Source organism: Oncorhynchus clarkii, chromosome 21, assembly GCF_045791955.1.
Source record: "Oncorhynchus clarkii lewisi isolate Uvic-CL-2024 chromosome 21, UVic_Ocla_1.0, whole genome shotgun sequence".
Classification (NCBI taxonomy): domain Eukaryota; kingdom Metazoa; phylum Chordata; class Actinopteri; order Salmoniformes; family Salmonidae; genus Oncorhynchus; species Oncorhynchus clarkii.
In genome coordinates, this window is record NC_092167.1 from 51068147 (window position 1) to 51089993 (window position 21847).

The window sequence follows — 21847 nt, forward strand, 5'->3', positions numbered from 1 at the left end:
GTGTGTTGACCTCTGTCCTGACCTCTGACCTCTGTCCGTTTCCTGTGTGTTGACCTCTGTCCTGACCTCTGTCCATTTCCTGTGTGTTGACATCTGTTCTGACCTCTGATCTCTGTCCGGTTTCTGTGTGTTGACCTCTGTCCTGACCTCTGAACTCTGTCCGGTTTCTGTGTGTTGACCTCTGTCCTGACCTCTGAACTCTGTCCGGTTTCTGTGTGTTGACCTCTGTCCTGACCTCTGACCTCTGTCCGTTTCCTGTGTGTTGACCTCTGTCCGTTTCCTGTGTGTTGACCTCTGTCCTGACCTCTGAACTCTGTCCGGTTTCTGTGTGTTGACCTCTGTCCTGACCTCTGACCTCTGTCCGTTTCCTGTGTGTTGACCTCTGTCCGTTTCCTGTGTGTTGACCTCTGATCTCTGTCCGTTTCCTGTGTGTTGACCTCTATCCTGACCTCTGTCCATTTCCTGTGTGCTGACATCTGTTCTGACCTCTGATCTCTGTCCGTTTCCTGTGTGTTGACCTCTGTCCGTTTCCTGTGTGTTGACCTCTGTCCTGACCTCTGAACTCTGTCCGGTTTCTGTGTGTTGACCTCTGTCCTGACCTCTGACCTCTGTCCGTTTCCTGTGTGTTGACCTCTGTCCGTTTCCTGTGTGTTGACCTCTGTCTTGACCTCTGACCTGTGTCCGTTTCCTGTGTTTTGACCTCTGACCGTTTCCTGTGTGTTGACCTCTGATCTCTGTCTGTTTCCTGTGTGTTGACCTCTGTCCTGACCTCTGACCTCTGTCCGTTTCCTGTGTGTTGTCTCCAGGATTCGGGAGGCACAGGATAAACCCAGGAAGGAGTATGTTCCTAAACCCCGGATGGTCCTGGAGCTGCTTCCCCCCAGCGACAGCCACAATGAGGGGCTCAACACCGCCCCAGGCCCCGCCCGCTCCCCAGGCCCCGCCTACTCCCCAGGCCCCGCCCACTCCCCAGGCCCCCAACGCACTCCTGGGCGCTTCCCTGGTGAGAATACACACAGACACACTTTATTTCATTTTATTTCTCCTTTATTTAACCAGGTATTTATATAACCCTAACCCTTTATTAAACCAGGTATTTATATATATAACCCTTTATTTAACCAGGTATTTATATATATAACCCTAACCCTTTATTTAACCAGGTATTTATATATATAACCCTTTATTTAACCAGGTATTTATATATATATAACCCTAACCCTTTATTTAACCAGGTATTTATATATATAACCCTAACCCTTTATTTAACCAGGTATTTATATATATAACCCTTTATTTAACCAGGTATTTATATATATAACCCTTTATTTAACCAGGTATTTATATATATAACCCTTTATTTAACCAGGTATTTATATATATATAACCCTTTATTTAACCAGGTATTTATATATATAACTCTAACCCTTTATTTAACCAGGTATTTATATATATAACCCTAACCCTTTATTTAACCAGGTATTTATATATATAACCCTTTATTTAACCAGGTATTTATATATATAACCCTTTATTTAACCAGGTATTTATATATATATATAACCCTTTATTTAACCAGGTATTTATATATATAACCCTTTATTTAACCAGGTATTTATATATATATAACCCTTTATTTAACCAGGTATTTATATATATAACCCTTTATTTAACCAGGTATTTATATATATAACCCTAACCCTTTATTTAACCAGGTATTTATATATAAAACCCTAACCCTTTATTTAACCAGGTATTTATATATATAACCCTAACCCTTTATTTAACCAGGTATTTATATATATAACCCTAACCCTTTATTTAACCATGTATTTATATATATAACCCTTTATTTAACCAGGTATTTATATATATAACCCTTTATTTAACCAGGTATTTATATATATATAACCCTTTATTTAACCAGGTATTTATATATATAACCCTTTATTTAACCAGGTATCTATATATATAACCCTTTATTTAACCAGGTATTTATATATATAACCCTAACCCTTTATTTAACCAGGTATTTATATATATAACCCTTTATTTAACCAGGTATTTATATATAACCCTTTATTTAACCAGGTATTTATATATATAACCCTTTATTTAACCAGGTATTTATATATATAACCCTTTATTTAACCAGGTATTTATATATATAACCCTAACCCTTTATTTAACCAGGTATTTATATATATAACCCTTTATTTAACCAGGTATTTATATATATATAACCCTTTATTTATCCAGGTATTTATATATATAACCCTAACCCTTTATTTAACCAGGTATTTATATATATAACCCTTTATTTAACCAGGTATTTATATATATAACCCTAACCCTTTATTTAACCAGGTATTTATATATATATAACCCTTTATTTAACCAGGTATTTATATATATAACCCTTTATTTAACCAGGTATTTATATATATAACCCTTTATTTAACCAGGTATTTATATATATAACCCTAACCCTTTATTTAACCAGGTATTTATATATATAACCCTTTATTTAACCAGGTATTTATATATATAACCCTTTATTTAACCAGGTATTTATATATATAACCCTTTATTTAACCAGGTATTTATATATATAACCCTAACCCTTTATTTAACCAGGTATTTATATATATAACCCTTTATTTAACCAGGTATTTATATATATATAACCCTTTATTTATCCAGGTATTTATATATATAACCCTAACCCTTTATTTAACCAGGTATTTATATATATAACCCTTTATTTAACCAGGTATTTATATATATAACCCTTTATTTAACCAGGTATTTATATATATAACCCTTTATTTAACCAGGTATTTATATATATAACCCTAACCCTTTATTTAACCAGGTATTTATATATATGACCCTAACCCTTTATTTAACCAGGTATTTATATATATAACCCTTTATTTAACCAGGTATTTATATATATAACCCTAACCCTTTATTTAACCAGGTATTTATATATATAACCCTAACCCTTTATTTAACCAGGTATTTATATATATAACCCTAACCCTTTATTTAACCAGGTATTTATATATATAACTCTAACCCTTTATTTAACCAGGTATTTATATATATAACCCTAACCCTTTATTTAACCAGGTATGTATATATATAACCCTAACCCTTTATTTAACCAGGTATTTATATATATAACCCTTTATTTAACCAGGTATTTATATATATAACCCTAACCCTTTATTTAACCAGGTATTTATATATATAACCCTAACCCTTTATTTAACCAGGTATTTATATATATAACCCTTTATTTAACCAGGTATTTATATATATAACCCTTTATTTAACCAGGTATTTATATATATAACCCTTTATTTAGCCAGGTATTTATATATATAACCCTTTATTTAACCAGGTATTTATATATATAACCCTTTATTTAACCAGGTATTTATATATATAACCCTAACCCTTTATTTAACCAGGTATTTATATATATAACCCTTTATTTAACCAGGTATTTATATATATAACCCTTTATTTAACCAGGTATTTATATATATAACCCTAACCCTTTATTTAACCAGGTATTTATATATATAACCCTTTATTTAACCAGGTATTTATATATATATAACCCTTTATTTAACCAGGTATTTATATATATAACTCTAACCCTTTATTTAACCAGGTATTTATATATATAACCCTAACCCTTTATTTAACCAGGTATTTATATATATAACCCTTTATTTAACCAGGTATTTATATATATAACCCTTTATTTAACCAGGTATTTATATATATATATAACCCTTTATTTAACCAGGTATTTATATATATAACCCTTTATTTAACCAGGTATTTATATATATATAACCCTTTATTTAACCAGGTATTTATATATATAACCCTTTATTTAACCAGGTATTTATATATATAACCCTAACCCTTTATTTAACCAGGTATTTATATATAAAACCCTAACCCTTTATTTAACCAGGTATTTATATATATAACCCTAACCCTTTATTTAACCAGGTATTTATATATATAACCCTAACCCTTTATTTAACCATGTATTTATATATATAACCCTTTATTTAACCAGGTATTTATATATATAACCCTTTATTTAACCAGGTATTTATATATATAACCCTAACCCTTTATTTAACCAGGTATTTATATATATAACCCTTTATTTAACCAGGTATTTATATATAACCCTTTATTTAACCAGGTATTTATATATATAACCCTTTATTTAACCAGGTATTTATATATATAACCCTTTATTTAACCAGGTATTTATATATATAACCCTAACCCTTTATTTAACCAGGTATTTATATATATAACCCTAACCCTTTATTTAACCATGTATTTATATATATAACCCTTTATTTAACCAGGTATTTATATATATAACCCTTTATTTAACCAGGTATTTATATATATAACCCTTTATTTAACCAGGTATTTATATATATAACCCTAACCCTTTATTTAACCAGGTATTTATATATATATAACCCTTTATTTAACCAGGTATTTATATATATAACCCTTTATTTAACCAGGTATTTATATATATAACCCTTTATTTAACCAGGTATTTATATATATAACCCTAACCCTTTATTTAACCAGGTATTTATATATATAACCCTTTATTTAACCAGGTATTTATATATATAACCCTTTATTTAACCAGGTATTTATATATATAACCCTTTATTTAACCAGGTATTTATATATATAACCCTAACCCTTTATTTAACCAGGTATTTATATATATAACCCTTTATTTAACCAGGTATTTATATATATATAACCCTTTATTTATCCAGGTATTTATATATATAACCCTAACCCTTTATTTAACCAGGTATTTATATATATAACCCTTTATTTAACCAGGTATTTATATATATAACCCTTTATTTAACCAGGTATTTATATATATAACCCTTTATTTAACCAGGTATTTATATATATAACCCTAACCCTTTATTTAACCAGGTATTTATATATATGACCCTAACCCTTTATTTAACCAGGTATTTATATATATAACCCTTTATTTAACCAGGTATTTATATATATAACCCTAACCCTTTATTTAACCAGGTATTTATATATATAACCCTAACCCTTTATTTAACCAGGTATTTATATATATAACCCTAACCCTTTATTTAACCAGGTATTTATATATATAACTCTAACCCTTTATTTAACCAGGTATTTATATATATAACCCTAACCCTTTATTTAACCAGGTATGTATATATATAACCCTAACCCTTTATTTAACCAGGTATTTATATATATAACCCTTTATTTAACCAGGTATTTATATATATAACCCTAACCCTTTATTTAACCAGGTATTTATATATATAACCCTAACCCTTTATTTAACCAGGTATCTATATATATAACCCTTTATTTAACCAGGTATTTATATATATAACCCTAACCCTTTATTTAACCAGGTATTTATATATATAACCCTTTATTTAACCAGGTATTTATATATAACCCTTTATTTAACCAGGTATTTATATATATAACCCTTTATTTAACCAGGTATTTATATATATAACCCTTTATTTAACCAGGTATTTATATATATAACCCTAACCCTTTATTTAACCAGGTATTTATATATATAACCCTAACCCTTTATTTAACCATGTATTTATATATATAACCCTTTATTTAACCAGGTATTTATATATATAACCCTTTATTTAACCAGGTATTTATATATATAACCCTTTATTTAACCAGGTATTTATATATATAACCCTAACCCTTTATTTAACCAGGTATTTATATATATATATAACCCTTTATTTAACCAGGTATTTATATATATAACCCTTTATTTAACCAGGTATTTATATATATAACCCTTTATTTAACCAGGTATTTATATATATAACCCTAACCCTTTATTTAACCAGGTATTTATATATATAACCCTTTATTTAACCAGGTATTTATATATATAACCCTTTATTTAACCAGGTATTTATATATATAACCCTTTATTTAACCAGGTATTTATATATATAACCCTAACCCTTTATTTAACCAGGTATTTATATATATAACCCTTTATTTAACCAGGTATTTATATATATATAACCCTTTATTTATCCAGGTATTTATATATATAACCCTAACCCTTTATTTAACCAGGTATTTATATATATAACCCTTTATTTAACCAGGTATTTATATATATAACCCTTTATTTAACCAGGTATTTATATATATAACCCTTTATTTAACCAGGTATTTATATATATAACCCTAACCCTTTATTTAACCAGGTATTTATATATATGACCCTAACCCTTTATTTAACCAGGTATTTATATATATAACCCTTTATTTAACCAGGTATTTATATATATAACCCTAACCCTTTATTTAACCAGGTATTTATATATATAACCCTAACCCTTTATTTAACCAGGTATTTATATATATAACCCTAACCCTTTATTTAACCAGGTATTTATATATATAACTCTAACCCTTTATTTAACCAGGTATTTATATATATAACCCTAACCCTTTATTTAACCAGGTATTTATATATATAACCCTAACCCTTTATTTAACCAGGTATTTATATATATAACCCTTTATTTAACCAGGTATTTATATATATAACCCTAACCCTTTATTTAACCAGGTATTTATATATATAACCCTAACCCTTTATTTAACCAGGTATTTATATATATAACCCTTTATTTAACCAGGTATTTATATATATAACCCTTTATTTAACCAGGTATTTATATATATAACCCTTTATTTAGCCAGGTATTTATATATATAACCCTTTATTTAACCAGGTATTTATATATATAACCCTTTATTTAACCAGGTATTTATATATATAACCCTAACCCTTTATTTAACCAGGTATTTATATATATAACCCTTTATTTAACCAGGTATTTATATATATAACCCTTTATTTAACCAGGTATTTATATATATAACCCTAACCCTTTATTTAACCAGGTATTTATATATATAACCCTTTATTTAACCAGGTATTTATATATATAACCCTTTATTTACCAGGTATTTATATATAACCCTAACCCTTTATTTAACCAGGTATTTATATATATAACCCTTTATTTATCCAGGTATTTATATATATAACCCTTTATTTAACCAGGTATTTATATATATAACCCTTTATTTAACCAGGTATTTATATATATAACCCTTTATTTAACCAGGTATTTATATATATAACCCTTTATTTATCCAGGTATTTATATATATAACCCTTTATTTAACCAGGTATTTATATATATAACCCTTTATTTAACCAGGTATTTATATATATCACCCTTTATTTAACCAGGTATTTATATATAAAACCCTTTATTTAACCAGGTATTTATATATATAACCCTTTACTTAACCAGGTATTTATATATATAACCCTAACCCTTTATTTAACCAGGTATTTATATATATAACCCTTTATTTAACCAGGTATTTATATATATAACCCTTTATTTAACCAGGTATTTATATATATAACCCTTTATTTAACCAGGTATTTATATATATAACCCTTTATTTAACCAGGTATTTATATATATAACCCTAACCCTTTTTTTAACCAGGTATTTATATATATAACCCTTTATTTAACCAGGTATTTATATATATAATCCTTTATTTAACCAGGTATTTATATATATAACCCTTTATTTAACCAGGTATTTATATATATAACCCTAACCCTTTATTTAACCAGGTATTTATATATATAACCCTAACCCTTTATTTAACCAGGTATTTATATATATATAACCCTTTATTTAACCAGGTATTTATATATATAACCCTTTATTTATCCAGGTATTTATATATATAACCCTTTATTTAACCAGGTATTTATATATATAACCCTTTATTTAACCAGGTATTTATATATATAACCCTAACCCTTTATTTAACCAGGTATTTATATATATAACCCTAACCCTTTATTTAACCAGGTATTTATATATATAACCCTTTATTTAACCAGGTATTTATATATAACCCTTTATTTATCCAGGTATTTATATATATAACCCTTTATTTAACCAGGTATTTATATATATAAACCTAACCCTTTATTTAACCAGGTATTTATATATATAACCCTAACCCTTTATTTAACCAGGTATTTATATATATAACCCTTTATTTATCCAGGTATTTATATATATAACCCTTTATTTAACCAGGTATTTATATATATAACCCTTTATTTATCCAGGTATTTATATATATAACCCTTTATTTAACCAGGTATTTATATATATAACTCTAACCCTTTATTTAACCAGGTATATATATATATATAACCCTAACCCTTTATTTAACCAGGTATTTATATATATAACCCTAACCCTTTATTTAACCAGGTATTTATATATATAACCCTTTATTTATCCAGGTATTTATATATATAACCCTTTATTTAACCAGGTATTTATATATATAACCCTTTATTTATCCAGGTATTTATATATATAACCCTTTATTTAACCAGGTATTTATATATATAACTCTAACCCTTTATTTAACCAGGTATTTATATATATAACCCTTTATTTATCCAGGTATTTATATATATAACCCTTTATTTAACCAGGTATTTATATATATAACCCTTTATTTAACCAGGTATTTATATATATAAACCTAACCCTTTATTTACCCAGGTATTTATATATATAACCCTTTATTTAACCAGGTATTTATATATATAACCCTTTATTTAACCAGGTATTTATATATATAACCCTTTATTTAACCAGGTATTTATATATATAACCCTAACCCTTTATTTAACCAGGTATTTATATATATAACCCTAACCCTTTATTTAACCAGGTATTTATATATATAACCCTTTATTTAACCAGGTATTTATATATATAACCCTTTATTTAACCAGGTATTTATATATATATATAACCCTTTATTTAACCAGGTATTTATATATATAACCCTTTATTTAACCAGGTATTTATATATATATAACCCTTTATTTAACCAGGTATTTATATATATAACCCTTTATTTAACCAGGTATTTATATATATAACCCTAACCCTTTATTTAACCAGGTATTTATATATATAACCCTAACCCTTTATTTAACCAGGTATTTATATATATAACCCTTTATTTATCCAGGTATTTATATATATATAACCCTTTATTTAACCAGGTATTTATATATATAACCCTTTATTTATCCAGGTATTTATATATATAACCCTTTATTTAACCAGGTATTTATATATATAACCCTTTATTTAACCAGGTATTTATATATATAACCCTTTATTTAACCAGGTATTTATATATATAACCCTTTATTTAACCAGGTATTTATATATATAACCCTAACCCTTTATTTAACCAGGTATTTATATATATAACCCTTTATTTAACCAGGTATTTATATATATAACCCTTTATTTAACCAGGTATTTATATATATAACCCTAACCCTTTATTTAACCAGGTATTTATATATATAACCCTTTATTTAACCAGGTATTTATATATATAACCCTAACCCTTTATTTAACCAGGTATTTATATATATATAACCCTAACCCTTTATTTAACCAGGTATTTATATATTATATATATAACTCTAACCCTTTATTTAACCAGGTATTTATATATATAACCCTTTATTTAACCAGGTATTTATATATATAACCCTTTATTTAACCAGGTAGGCTAGTTGAGAATAAGTTCTAATTTACAACTGCGACCTGGCCAAGATAAAGCAAAACAGTTCGATACAGACACACACACAGACAGACACACACTCCGACACACACACACAGACAGACACACACACACACTCCGACACACACATTCCGACACACACACACAGACAGACACACACACACACAGACAGACACACACACACACTCAGACACACACACACAGACAGACAGACAGACAGACAGACAGACAGACAGACACACACACAGACAGACAGACACACACTCAGACACACACACAGACAGACACACACACAGACAGACACACACACAGACATGACAGGACCAACCTGTAATACAGTATGAAAACTATTCAACTAGTCTGTCTGTCTGTCTGTCTGTCTCTTTCTGTTTGTCTGTCTCTCCCCGTCTCCCTCCCCGTCTCTCTCCCCCAGTTCCTATGGACCAGCCGTGCTGCCGGGCGCTGTATGACTTTGACCCGGAGAACGAGGGTGAGATGGGCTTCAAGGAGGGCGACGTCATCACCCTAACCAATCAGATCGACGATAACTGGTACGAGGGCATGATCAACGGCCAATCAGGTTTCTTCCCCATCAACTACGTAGATATCCTGGTTCCACTTCCTCATTAGGCCGTACCCCGGACCCCACCCAATCCCCCGCCTCTGCCTAACCTAAGCCATGCCTTCTTCTCTTCTTATGTGACACTTTTCACAACTTTGAGGAGCAAAAGACTGCAATTGTACAGGATTCTGCAGATAGACGAAGAAGAGGAGGAGAATAATAAAAGAGAGATGAAGAATCGTCTGCTTCATCCCCCACAGGGGGGATCAGTGTGCTTGCAGTGGTGAATGTCTGTATTACGGAGGGGATGATTTTAAAGATGGATTCCTGTGTAGAGCAGTGGAGGCTGCTGAGGGGAGGACGGCTCATAATAATGGCTGGAACGGAATCAATGGAATGGAATAAAACACATAAACCCTCCTGTAGGTTTTAACTCCAACCCTGTTCCTGGAGAGGCACCCTCCTGTAGGTTTTAACTCCAACCCTGTTCCTGGAGAGAAACCCTCCTGTAGGTTTTAACTCCAACCCTGTTCCTGGAGAGAGACCCTCCTGTAGGTTTTAACTCCAACCCTGTTCCTGGAGAGATACCCTCCTGTAGGTTTTAACTCCAACCCTGTTCCTGGAGAGAAACCCTCCTGTAGGTTTTAACTCCAACCCTGTTCCTGGAGAGAGAGACCCTCCTGTAGGTTTTAACTCCAACCCTGTTCCTGGAGAGATACCCTCCTGTAGGTTTTAACTCCAACCCTGTTCCTGGAGAGAAACCCTCCTGTAGGTTTTTAACTTCATCCCTGTTCCTGGAGAGAGACCCTCCTGTAGGTTTTAACTCCAACCCTGTTCCTGGAGAGAGACCCTCCTGTAGGTTTTAACTCCAACCCTGTTCCTGGAGAGAAACCCTCCTGTAGGTTTTAACTCCAACCCTGTTCCTGGAGAGAGAGACCCTCCTGTAGGTTTTAACTCCAACCCTGTTCCTGGAGAGATACCCTCCTGTAGGTTTTAACTCCAACCCTGTTCCTGGAGAGAAACCCTCCTGTAGGTTTTTAACTTCATCCCGGTTCCTGGAGAGAGACCCTCCTGTAGGTTTTAACTCCAACCCTGTTCCTGGAGAGAGACCCTCCTGTAGGTTTTAACTCCAACCCTGTTCCTGGAGAGAGACCCTCCTGTAGGTAACTCCAACCCTGTTCCTGGAGAGAGAGACCCTCCTGTAGGTAACTCCAACCCTGTTCCTGGAGAGAGAGACCCTCCTGTAGGTAACTCCAACCCTGTTCCTGGAGAGAGACCCTCCTGTAGGTTTGAACTCCAACCCTGTTCCTGGAGAGAGACCCTCCTGTAGGTAACTCCAACCCTGTTCCTGGAGAGAGACCCTCCTGTAGGTTTTAACTCCAACCCTGTTCCTGGAGAGATACCTTCCTGTAGGTTTTAACTCCAACCCTGTTCCTGGAGAGATACCTTCCTGTAGGTAACTCCAACCCTGTTCCTACCTACAAGTAATGTATTGTCCTGTTTTTATCTCTTCTACACCAGCAATCTCAAGCGCTATATTTTTCTGCTCTCTCTCTCTCATTCTCTCTCTTTCTCTCTCCCCACCTCTCTCTCTCTCATTTTCTCTCTCCCCACCTCTCTCTCTCTCATTCTCTCTCTCTCTCTCCCCACCTCTCTCTCTCTCATTCTCTCTCTCTCTCTCTCTCTCTCTCTCTCTCTCATTTTCTCTCTCCCCACCTCTCTCTCTCTCTCCACCTCTCTCTCTCTCTCTCACTCTCTCTCTCCCCACCTCTCTCTCTCTCATTCTCTCTCTCCGTCTCTCTCCCCACCTCTCTCTCTCTCATTCTCTCTCTCTCTCTCGCTCAGTGTATAATATCTGTGTCTGACCCTGCACTGAAGCTGGATGAACTAACTAAAGACTAGTAGAAACAGAGAGCTGGTTGAACTAACTAAAGACTGGTAGAAACAGAGAGCTGGTTGAACTAACTAAAGACTGGTAGAAACAGAGTAGAGAGCTGGTTGAACTAACTAAAGACTGGTAGAAACAGAGAGCTGGTTGAACTAACTAAAGACTGGTAGAAACAGAGAGCTGGTTGAACTAACTGAAGACTGGTAGAAACAGAGAGCTGGTTGAACTAACTAAAGACTGGTAGAAACAGAGAGCTGGTTGTATTGAAAGCAATAGATGGATCTATATACAGTATATCTCTGGTTGTATAGACTGTAATCGGGTACAATTTATTGCATGCTGGGACATTTAAGGTTTAGTGTTAAAAAACGTTTAAAAAGTGAATAAAATAAGAACTGTGACATGAGGATGATAGTGGTGAGGATGAAGATGATGTTACCTATGTACATAGGCTTCTGTTGTTTCCTATATTACGTATGTTATACCTGTCAGAGGTCAATAAACAGTTTAACCTGTCAGAGGTCAATAAACAGTTTAACCTGTCAGAGGTCAATAAACAGTTTAACCTGTCAGAGGTCAATTTACTATCCAGTGGTTGTATCCGTCACAGACTCTCAATTGCACCCCAAAGCCTGGTGGTTAAGAGCGTTGGGCCAATAACTGAAAGGTCGTTGGTTCGAAATCCCAGAGCTGACAAGGTGGACAAATCTGCCGTTCTGCTCTTGAGCACGGCAGTTAACGCCCAACAACTGCTCCCCATGCGCCGATGATGTGGACGCCGATTAAGGCAGCCCCTTAATGGCACTCGAGCATCAACACATTACCCATCCCCCCCAACACTGTCAACCAAGAGTCAAGACTACATTACCCATCCCCCCCAACACTGTCAACCAAGAGTCAAGACTACATTACCCATACCCCCCAACACTGTCAACCAAGAGTCAAGACTACATTACCCATCCCCCAACACTGTCAACCACTACATTACCCATCCCCCAACACTCAACCAAGATTCAAGACTACAGAGTCAAGACTACATTACCCATCCCCCAACACTCAACCAAGATTCAAGACTACAGAGTCAAGACTACATTACCCATCCCCCAAACACTGTCAACCAAGAGTCAAGACTACATTACCCATCCCCCCAACACTGTCAACCAAGAGTCAAGACTACATTACCCATCCCCCAACACTGTCAACCACTACATTACCCATCCCCCAACACTCAACCAAGATTCAAGACTACAGAGTCAAGACTACATTACCCATCCCCCAACACTCAACCAAGATTCAAGACTACAGAGTCAAGACTACATTACCCATCCCCCAAACACTGTCAACCAAGAGTCAAGACTACAGAGTCAAGACTACATTACCCATCCCCCAACACTGTCAACCAAGAGTCAAGACTACATTACCCATCCCCCAACACTGTCAACCAAGAGTCAAGACTACATTACTCATCCCCCAACACTGTCAACCAAGAGTCAAGACTACATTTCCCATCCCCCCAACACTGTCAACCAAGAGTCAAGACTACATTACCCATCCCCCCAACACTGTCAACCAAGAGTCAAGACTACATTACCCATCCCCCAACACTGTCAACCACTACATTACCCATCCCCCAACACTCAACCAAGATTCAAGACTACAGAGTCAAGACTACATTACCCATCCCCCAACACTGCCAACCAAGAGTCAAGACTACATTACCCATCCCCCAACACTGTCAACCAAGAGTCAAGACTACATTACCCATCCCCCCAACACTGCCAACCAAGAGTCAAGACCACATTACCCATCCCCCAACACTGTCAACCAAGAGTCAAGACTACATTACCCATCCCCCAACACTGTCAACCAAGAGTCAAGACCACATTACCCATCTTCCCCAACACTATCAACCAAGAGTCAAGACCACATTACCCATCCCCCCAACACTGCCAACCAAGAGTCAAGACCACATTACCCATCCCCCAACACTGTCAACCAAGAGTCAAGACTACATTACCCATCCCCCAACACTGTCAACCAAGAGTCAAGACCACATTACCCATCTTCCCCAACACTATCAACCAAGAGTCAAGACCACATTACCCATCCCCCAACACTGTCAACCAAGAGTCAAGACTACATTACCCATCCCCCAACACTGTCAACCAATAGTCAAGACTACATTACCCATCCCCCAACACTGTCAACCAAGAGTCAAGACTACATGAGGTCAACCTACCCCCGCCCCCCTACCTCGGGCTTCCAGAGGGGAGACCTGAGGTCAACCTTCCCCCGCCCCCCTACCTCGGGCTTCCAGAGGGGAGACCTGAGGTCAACCTACCCCCACCCCCCTACCTCGGGCTTCTAGAGGGGAGACCTGAGGTCAACCTACCCCCGCCCCCCTACCTCAGGCTTCCAGAGGGGAGACCTGGGGTCAACCTACCCCCGCCCCCCTACCTCGGGCTTCCAGTGTGGAGACCTGAGGTCAACCTACCCCCACCCCCCTACCTCGGGCTTCCAGAGGGGAGACCTGAGGTCAACCTACCCCCACCCCCCTACCTCGGGCTTCCAGAGGGGAGACCTGAGGTCAACCTACCCCCACTCCCCTCCCCATCTCGTACTTGTGTGCTATTTGATAGATTCCCCCGCTCCCCCTACCTGAGGTCAACCTACCCCCACCCCCCTACCTCGGGCTTCCAGTGTGGAGACCTGAGGTCAACATACCCCCACCCCTCTACCTCGGGCTTCCAGAGGGGAGACCTGAGGTCAACCTACCCCCACCCCCCTACCTCAGGCTTCCAGTGTGGAAACCCAAGGTCAACCTACCCCCACCCCCCTCCCCATCTCGTACTTCTGAGTGGGAGACCTTCCCAGGAAGTAGCCTGCCTAGCTTACAAACGACAAGGTAAATTGAGCCACAGTCCCACACGGTGACATGATATCATTGACTTGACATGCTAATGAGCGATAGAAAACCCGTGTTTTCCGTGCCGTGTGCCGCCCTGGACGGATGCCCATGTCGCCTATACCTAAATCCTCCACTGATATTACCTATGTAGCTCCTATGTAGCCACCAATTCCCTCAATGCCAATGCTGTGCTCTCTCTCAGGGTCACGATATGGGTGGTAAAGAAGTGTTTGGAGCCTGAATAGAACCCTATTCCTTATGTGGTGCACTATCCTATAGGTCCTGGTCTAAAGTAGTGCACTACCCCTATAGGCCCTGGTTTAAAGTAGTGCACTACCCTATAGGACCAGGTCTAAAGTAGTGCACTACCCTATAGGCCCTGGTCTAAAGTTGTCCACTACCCTATAGGCCCTTGTCTAAAGCAGTGCACTACCCCTATAGGTCCTGGTCTAAAGTAGTGCACTACCTCTATAGGCCCTGGTCTAAAGTAGTGCACTACCCCTATAGGCCCTGGTCTAAAGTAGTGCACTACCCCTATAGGCCCTGGTCTAAAGTAGTGCACTACCCCTATAGGCCCTGGTCTAAAGTAGTGCACTACCCTATAGGCCCTGGTCTAAAGTAGTGCACTACCCCTATAGTCCCTGGTCTAAAGTAGTGCACTACCCCTATAGGTCCTGGTCTAAAGTAGTGCACTACCCTATAGGCCCTGGTCTAAAGTAGTGCACTACCCCTATAGGCCCTGGTCTAAAGTAGTGCACTACCCCTATAGGCCCTGGTCTAAAGTAGTGCACTACCCCTATAGGCCCTGGTCTAAAGTAGTGCACTACCCCTATAGGCCCTGGTCTAAAGTAGTGCACTACCCCTATAGGACCAGGTCTAAAGTAGTGCACTACCCTATAAACCCTGGTCTAAAGTAGTGCACTACCCTATAGGCCCTGGTCTAAAGTAGTGCACTACCCCTATAGGTCCTGGTCTAAAGTAGTGCACTACCCCTATAGGCCCTGGTCTAAAGTAGTGCACTACCCCTATAGGCCCTGGTCTAAAGTAGTGCACTACCCCTATAGGTCCTGGTCTAAAGTAGTGCACTACCCCTATAGGCCCTGGTCTAAAGTAGTGCACTACCCCTATAGGCCCTGGTCTAAAGTAGTGCACTACCCCTATAGGCCCTGGTCTAAAGTAGTGCACTACCCCTATAGGCCCTGGTCTAAAGTAGGCCACTATATTGGGAATAGGGTGCCATTTTTAATGCACACCCAGTCTGTTAAGCTACTATTGAGATAGGTTGGGCTTTATACAGCTGTCTGTCTGCCTGAGTCTGTCTGTCTGTCTGTCTGCCTGCCTGTGTCTGTCTGTCTGCCTGCCTGAGTCTGTCTGCCTGCCTGTCTGTCTGCCTGAGTCTGTCTGCCTGTCTGTCTGTCTGCCTTACTGTCTGCCTCACTGTCTGTCTGTCTGCCTGCCTGAGTCTGTCTGCCTGTCTGTCTGTCTGCCTTACTGTTTGCCTCACTGTCTGTCTGCCTGCCTGTCTGTCTGCCTTAGTCTGTCTGCCTGTCTGCCTTACTGTCTGCCTCACTGTCTGTCTGACTGTCTGTCTGTCTGCCTGAGTCTGTCTGTCTGTCTGTCTACCTGTCTGTCTGACTGCCTGTCTGTCTGCCTGACTGTCTGTCTGTCTGCCTTACTGTCTGCCTCACTGTCTGTCTGACTGTCTGTCTGTCTGTCTGTCTGTCTGCCTGAGTCTGTCTGTCTGTCTGTCTACCTGTCTGTCTGACTGCCTGTCTGTCTGCCTGACTGTCTGCCTGTCTGTCTGCCTTACTGTCTGCCTCACTGTCTGTCTGACTGTCTGTCTGTCTGCCTGAGTCTGTCTGTCTGTCTGTCTACCTGTCTGTCTGACTGCCTGTCTGCCTGCCTGTCTGTCTGCCTTAGTCTGTCTGCCTGTCTGTCTGTCTGCCTTACTGTCTGCCTCACTGTCTGTCTGACTGTCTGTCTGTCTGCCTGAGTCTGTCTGTCTGTCTGTCTGTCTACCTGTCTGTCTGACTGTCTGTCTGCCTGCCTGTCTGTCTGCCTGTCTGTCTGTCTGCCTTACTGTCTGCCTCACTGTCTGTCTGACTGTCTGTCTGTCTGCCTGAGTCTGTCTGTCTGTCTGTCTACCTGTCTGTCTGACTGTCTGTCTGCCTGCCTGTCTGTCTGCCTTAGTCTGTCTGCCTGTCTGTCTGTCTGCCTTACTGTCTGCCTCACTGTCTGTCTGACTGTCTGTCTGTCTGCCTGAGTCTGTCTGTCTGCCTGCCTGTCTGTCTGCCTTAGTCTGTCTGCCTGTCTGTCTGTCTGCCTTACTGTCTGCCTCACTGTCTGTCTGACTGTCTGTCTGTCTGCCTGAGTCTGTCTGTCTGTCTACCTGTCTGTCTGACTGTCTGTCTGCCTGTCTGTCTGCCTTAGTCTGTCTGCCTGTCTGTCTGTCTGCCTTACTGTCTGCCTCACTGTCTGTCTGACTGTCTGTCTGTCTGCCTGAGTCTGTCTGTCTGTCTGTCTACCTGTCTGTCTGACTGTCTGTCTGCCTGCCTGTCTGTCTGCCTTAGTCTGTCTGCCTGTCTGTCTGTCTGCCTTACTGTCTGCCTCACTGTCTGTCTGACTGTCTGTCTGTCTGTCTGTCTGCCTGAGTCTGTCTGTCTGTCTGTCTACCTGTCTGTCTGACTGCCTGTCTGTCTGCCTGACTGTCTGCCTGTCTGTCTGCCTTACTGTCTGCCTCACTGTCTGTCTGACTGTCTGTCTGTCTGCCTGAGTCTGTCTGTCTGTCTGTCTACCTGTCTGTCTGACTGCCTGTCTGCCTGCCTGTCTGTCTGCCTTAGTCTGTCTGCCTGTCTGTCTGTCTGCCTTACTGTCTGCCTCACTGTCTGTCTGACTGTCTGTCTGTCTGCCTGAGTCTGTCTGTCTGTCTACCTGTCTGTCTGACTGTCTGTCTGCCTGCCTGTCTGTCTGCCTGTCTGTCTGTCTGCCTTACTGTCTGCCTCACTGTCTGTCTGACTGTCTGTCTGTCTGCCTGAGTCTGTCTGTCTGTCTGTCTACCTGTCTGTCTGACTGTCTGTCTGCCTGCCTGTCTGTCTGCCTTAGTCTGTCTGCCTGTCTGTCTGTCTGCCTTACTGTCTGCCTCACTGTCTGTCTGACTGTCTGTCTGTCTGCCTGAGTCTGTCTGTCTGTCTGCCTGTCTGTCTGCCTTAGTCTGTCTGCCTGTCTGTCTGTCTGCCTTACTGTCTGCCTCACTGTCTGTCTGACTGTCTGTCTGTCTGCCTGAGTCTGTCTGTCTGTCTACCTGTCTGTCTGACTGTCTGTCTGCCTGTCTGTCTGCCTTAGTCTGTCTGCCTGTCTGTCTGTCTGCCTTACTGTCTGCCTCACTGTCTGTCTGACTGTCTGTCTGTCTGCCTGAGTCTGTCTGTCTGTCTGTCTACCTGTCTGTCTGACTGTCTGTCTGCCTGCCTGTCTGTCTGCCTTAGTCTGTCTGCCTGTCTGTCTGTCTGCCTTACTGTCTGCCTCACTGTCTGTCTGACTGTCTGTCTGTCTGCCTGAGTCTGTCTGTCTGTCTGTCTACCTGTCTGTCTGACTGCCTGTCTGTCTGTCTGTCTGCCTGACTGTCTGTCTGCCTACCTGCCTGTCTGACTGTCTGTCTGCCTACCTGCCTGTCTGTCTGCCTGTATCACTACAGCGCTTTTATAAAATGTATGGAAAGAATTGTATTTCTTTTTAATCAGCGTATGTAAATGAATTATCATAATTGCCTATTTTACCACAAACAAAACAGCTATTAGTGTTTATAAATATTGATGAGTATCGGTCATTCCTATATGCTTTAAATGTATTACTGAATGACATATATACTGTACATACACACCCGTTGAAGGGCTGACAGACTATTCATATTCAAGGTATTTGAAAGTATATATGTGGTGTGTTTTCTTGTTTATGATACAGTATTGTTTGTTCTTTAGACACCTCTTCCTCTGCTGTTAACTGTTACATGCTGACGATGTTTATCGATGTTGTCATTGAAAGAAAATAACTATTTCATTTATTCATTTTCTGTTTTATTTAACCAAGTAGTTCAGTTGAGAACAAATTCTCATTTGGTACGGTGGGATTCTAAATGGTCGGTGATCTGTTTGTGAACTTGGCTTTCGAAGACTTTAGAAAGGCAGGGTAGGATGGATATAGGTCTGTAACAGTTTGGGTCTAGAGGCAGGGCAGGATGGATATAGGTCTGTAACAGTTTGGGGTCTAGAGGCAGGGCAGGGTAGGATGGATATAGGTCCGTAACAGTTTGGGTCTAGAGGCAGGGCAGGATGGATATAGGTCTGTAACAGTTTGGGGTCTAGAGGCAGGGCAGGGTAGGATGGATATAGGTCCGTAACAGTTTGGGTCTAGAGGCAGGGCAGGGTAGGATGGATATAGGTCTGTAACAGTTTGGGTCTAGAGGCAGGGCAGGATGGATATAGGTCTGTAACAGTTTGGGGTCTAGAGGCAGGGCAGGGTAGGATGGATATAGGTCCGTAACAGTTTGGGTCTAGAGGCAGGGCAGGATGGATATAGGTCTGTAACAGTTTGGGGTCTAGAGGCAGGGCAGGGTAGGATGGATATAGGTCCGTAACAGTTTGGGTCTAGAGGCAGGGCAGGATGGATATAGGTCTGTAACAGTTTGGGTCTAGAGGCAGGGCAGGGTAGGATGGATATAGGTCTGTAACAGTTTGGGTCTAGAGGCAGGGTAGGATGGATATAGGTCTGTAACAGTTTGGGTCTAGAGGCAGGGCAGGGCAGGATGGATATAGGTCCGTAACAGTTTGGGTCTAGAGGCAGGGCAGGATGGATATAGGTCTGTAACAGTTTGGGTCTAGAGGCAGGGCAGGGTAGGATGGATATAGGTCCGTAACAGTTTGGGTCTAGAGGCAGGGCAGGATGGATATAGGTCTGTAACAGTTTGGGTCTAGAGGCAGGGCAGGGTAGGATGGATATAGGTCTGTAACAGTTTGGGTCTAGAGGCAGGGCAGGGTAGGATGGATATAGGTCCGTAACAGTTTGGGTCTAGAGGCAGGGCAGGATGGATATAGGTCTGTAACAGTTTGGGTCTAGAGGCAGGGCAGGGTAGGATGGATATAGGTCCGTAACAGTTTGGGTCTAGAGGCAGGGCAGGATGGATATAGGTCTGTAACAGTTTGGGTCTAGAGGCAGGGCAGGGTAGGATGGATATAGGTCTGTAACAGTTTGGGTCTAGAGGCAGGGCAGGATGGATATAGGTCTGTAACAGTTTGGGTCTAGAGGCAGGGCAGGGTAGGATGGATATAGGTCCGTAACAGTTTGGGTCTAGAGGCAGGGCAGGATGGATATAGGTCTGTAACAGTTTGGGTCTAGAGGCAGGGCAGGGTAGGATGGATATAGGTCCGTAACAGTTTGGGTCTAGAGGCAGGGCAGGATGGATATAGGTCTGTAACAGTTTGGGTCTAGAGGCAGGGCAGGGTAGGATGGATATAGGTCTGTAACAGTTTGGGTCTAGAGGCAGGGCAGGATGGATATAGTTCTGTAACAGTTTGGGTCTAGAGGCAGGGCAGGGTAGGATGGATATAGGTCTGTAACAGTTTGGGTCTAGAGGCAGGGCAGGATGGATATAGGTCTGTAACAGTTTGGGTCTAGAGGCAGGGCAGGGTAGGATGGATATAGGTCTGTAACAGTTTGGGTCTAGAGGCAGGGCAGGATGGATATAGGTCTGTAACAGTTTGGGTCTAGAGGCAGGGCAGGGTAGGATGGATATAGGTTCGTAACAGTTTGGGTCTAGAGTGTCACCCCCTTTGAAGAGGGGGATGACCGCGGCAGCTTTCCAATCTTTGGGGATCTCAGACGATATGAAAGAGGTTGAGCAGGCTAGTAATAGGGGTTGCAACAATTTGTGTGGAAATTTTAGAAAGAGAGGGTCCAGATTGTCTAGCCCGGCTGATTTGTAGGGATTTATTTTTTTGCAGCTCTTTCAGAACATCAGCTATCTGGATTTGGGTGAAGGATCATTATAATCTCAGCTAATGGCCCAGAACCACGGATAACTCTGAGCATTATAATCTCAGCTAATGGCCCAGAACCACAGATAACTCTGAGCATTATAATCTGAGTATGTATAGGTTGAGACAGCATGTGTGGTAGAGAGAGAGAGTCCAAAACAGCAGGTACGGGACAAGGGAAGCATGTCCGGTAAACAGGTCAGGGTGTTCCATAGCTGCAGGCAGAACAGTTCAAACTGGAGCAGCAGCACGGCCAGGTGGACTGGGGACATGACTCCTGATGACTCCTGGCTGTCCCCAGTGTATATATACACAATACGTACCCTATATACACCATACGTACTGAATATACACCATACGTACCCTATATATACCATACGTACCCTATATACACCATACGTACCCTATATACACCATACGTACTGTATATACACCATACGTACTGTATATACACCATACGTACTGTATATACACCATACGTACCCTATATACACCATACGTACTGTATATACAACATACGTACCCTATATACACCATACATACCCTATATACACCATACGTACCCTATATACACCATACGTACCGTATATACACCATACGTACTGTATATACACCATACGTACCGTATATACACCATACGTACTGTATATACA

General features: G+C 39.3%; 1 protein-coding gene across 1 annotated transcript in view; it reads left to right on the plus strand.

The window, feature by feature from the left end:
* LOC139379518 (endophilin-A1-like) overlaps nucleotides 1–10900 on the plus strand; it is a 38470-nt gene extending 27570 nt beyond the window's left edge. The window contains exons 9-10 of the mRNA XM_071122336.1: nucleotides 807–1003; nucleotides 10244–10900. Of these exons, the coding sequence (XP_070978437.1) occupies nucleotides 807–1003; nucleotides 10244–10440 (394 nt within the window). The 3' untranslated portion in view covers nucleotides 10441–10900. The remainder of the gene's footprint in view (nucleotides 1–806; nucleotides 1004–10243) is intronic.
* The last annotated feature ends 10947 nt before the right edge of the window (nucleotides 10901–21847 follow it).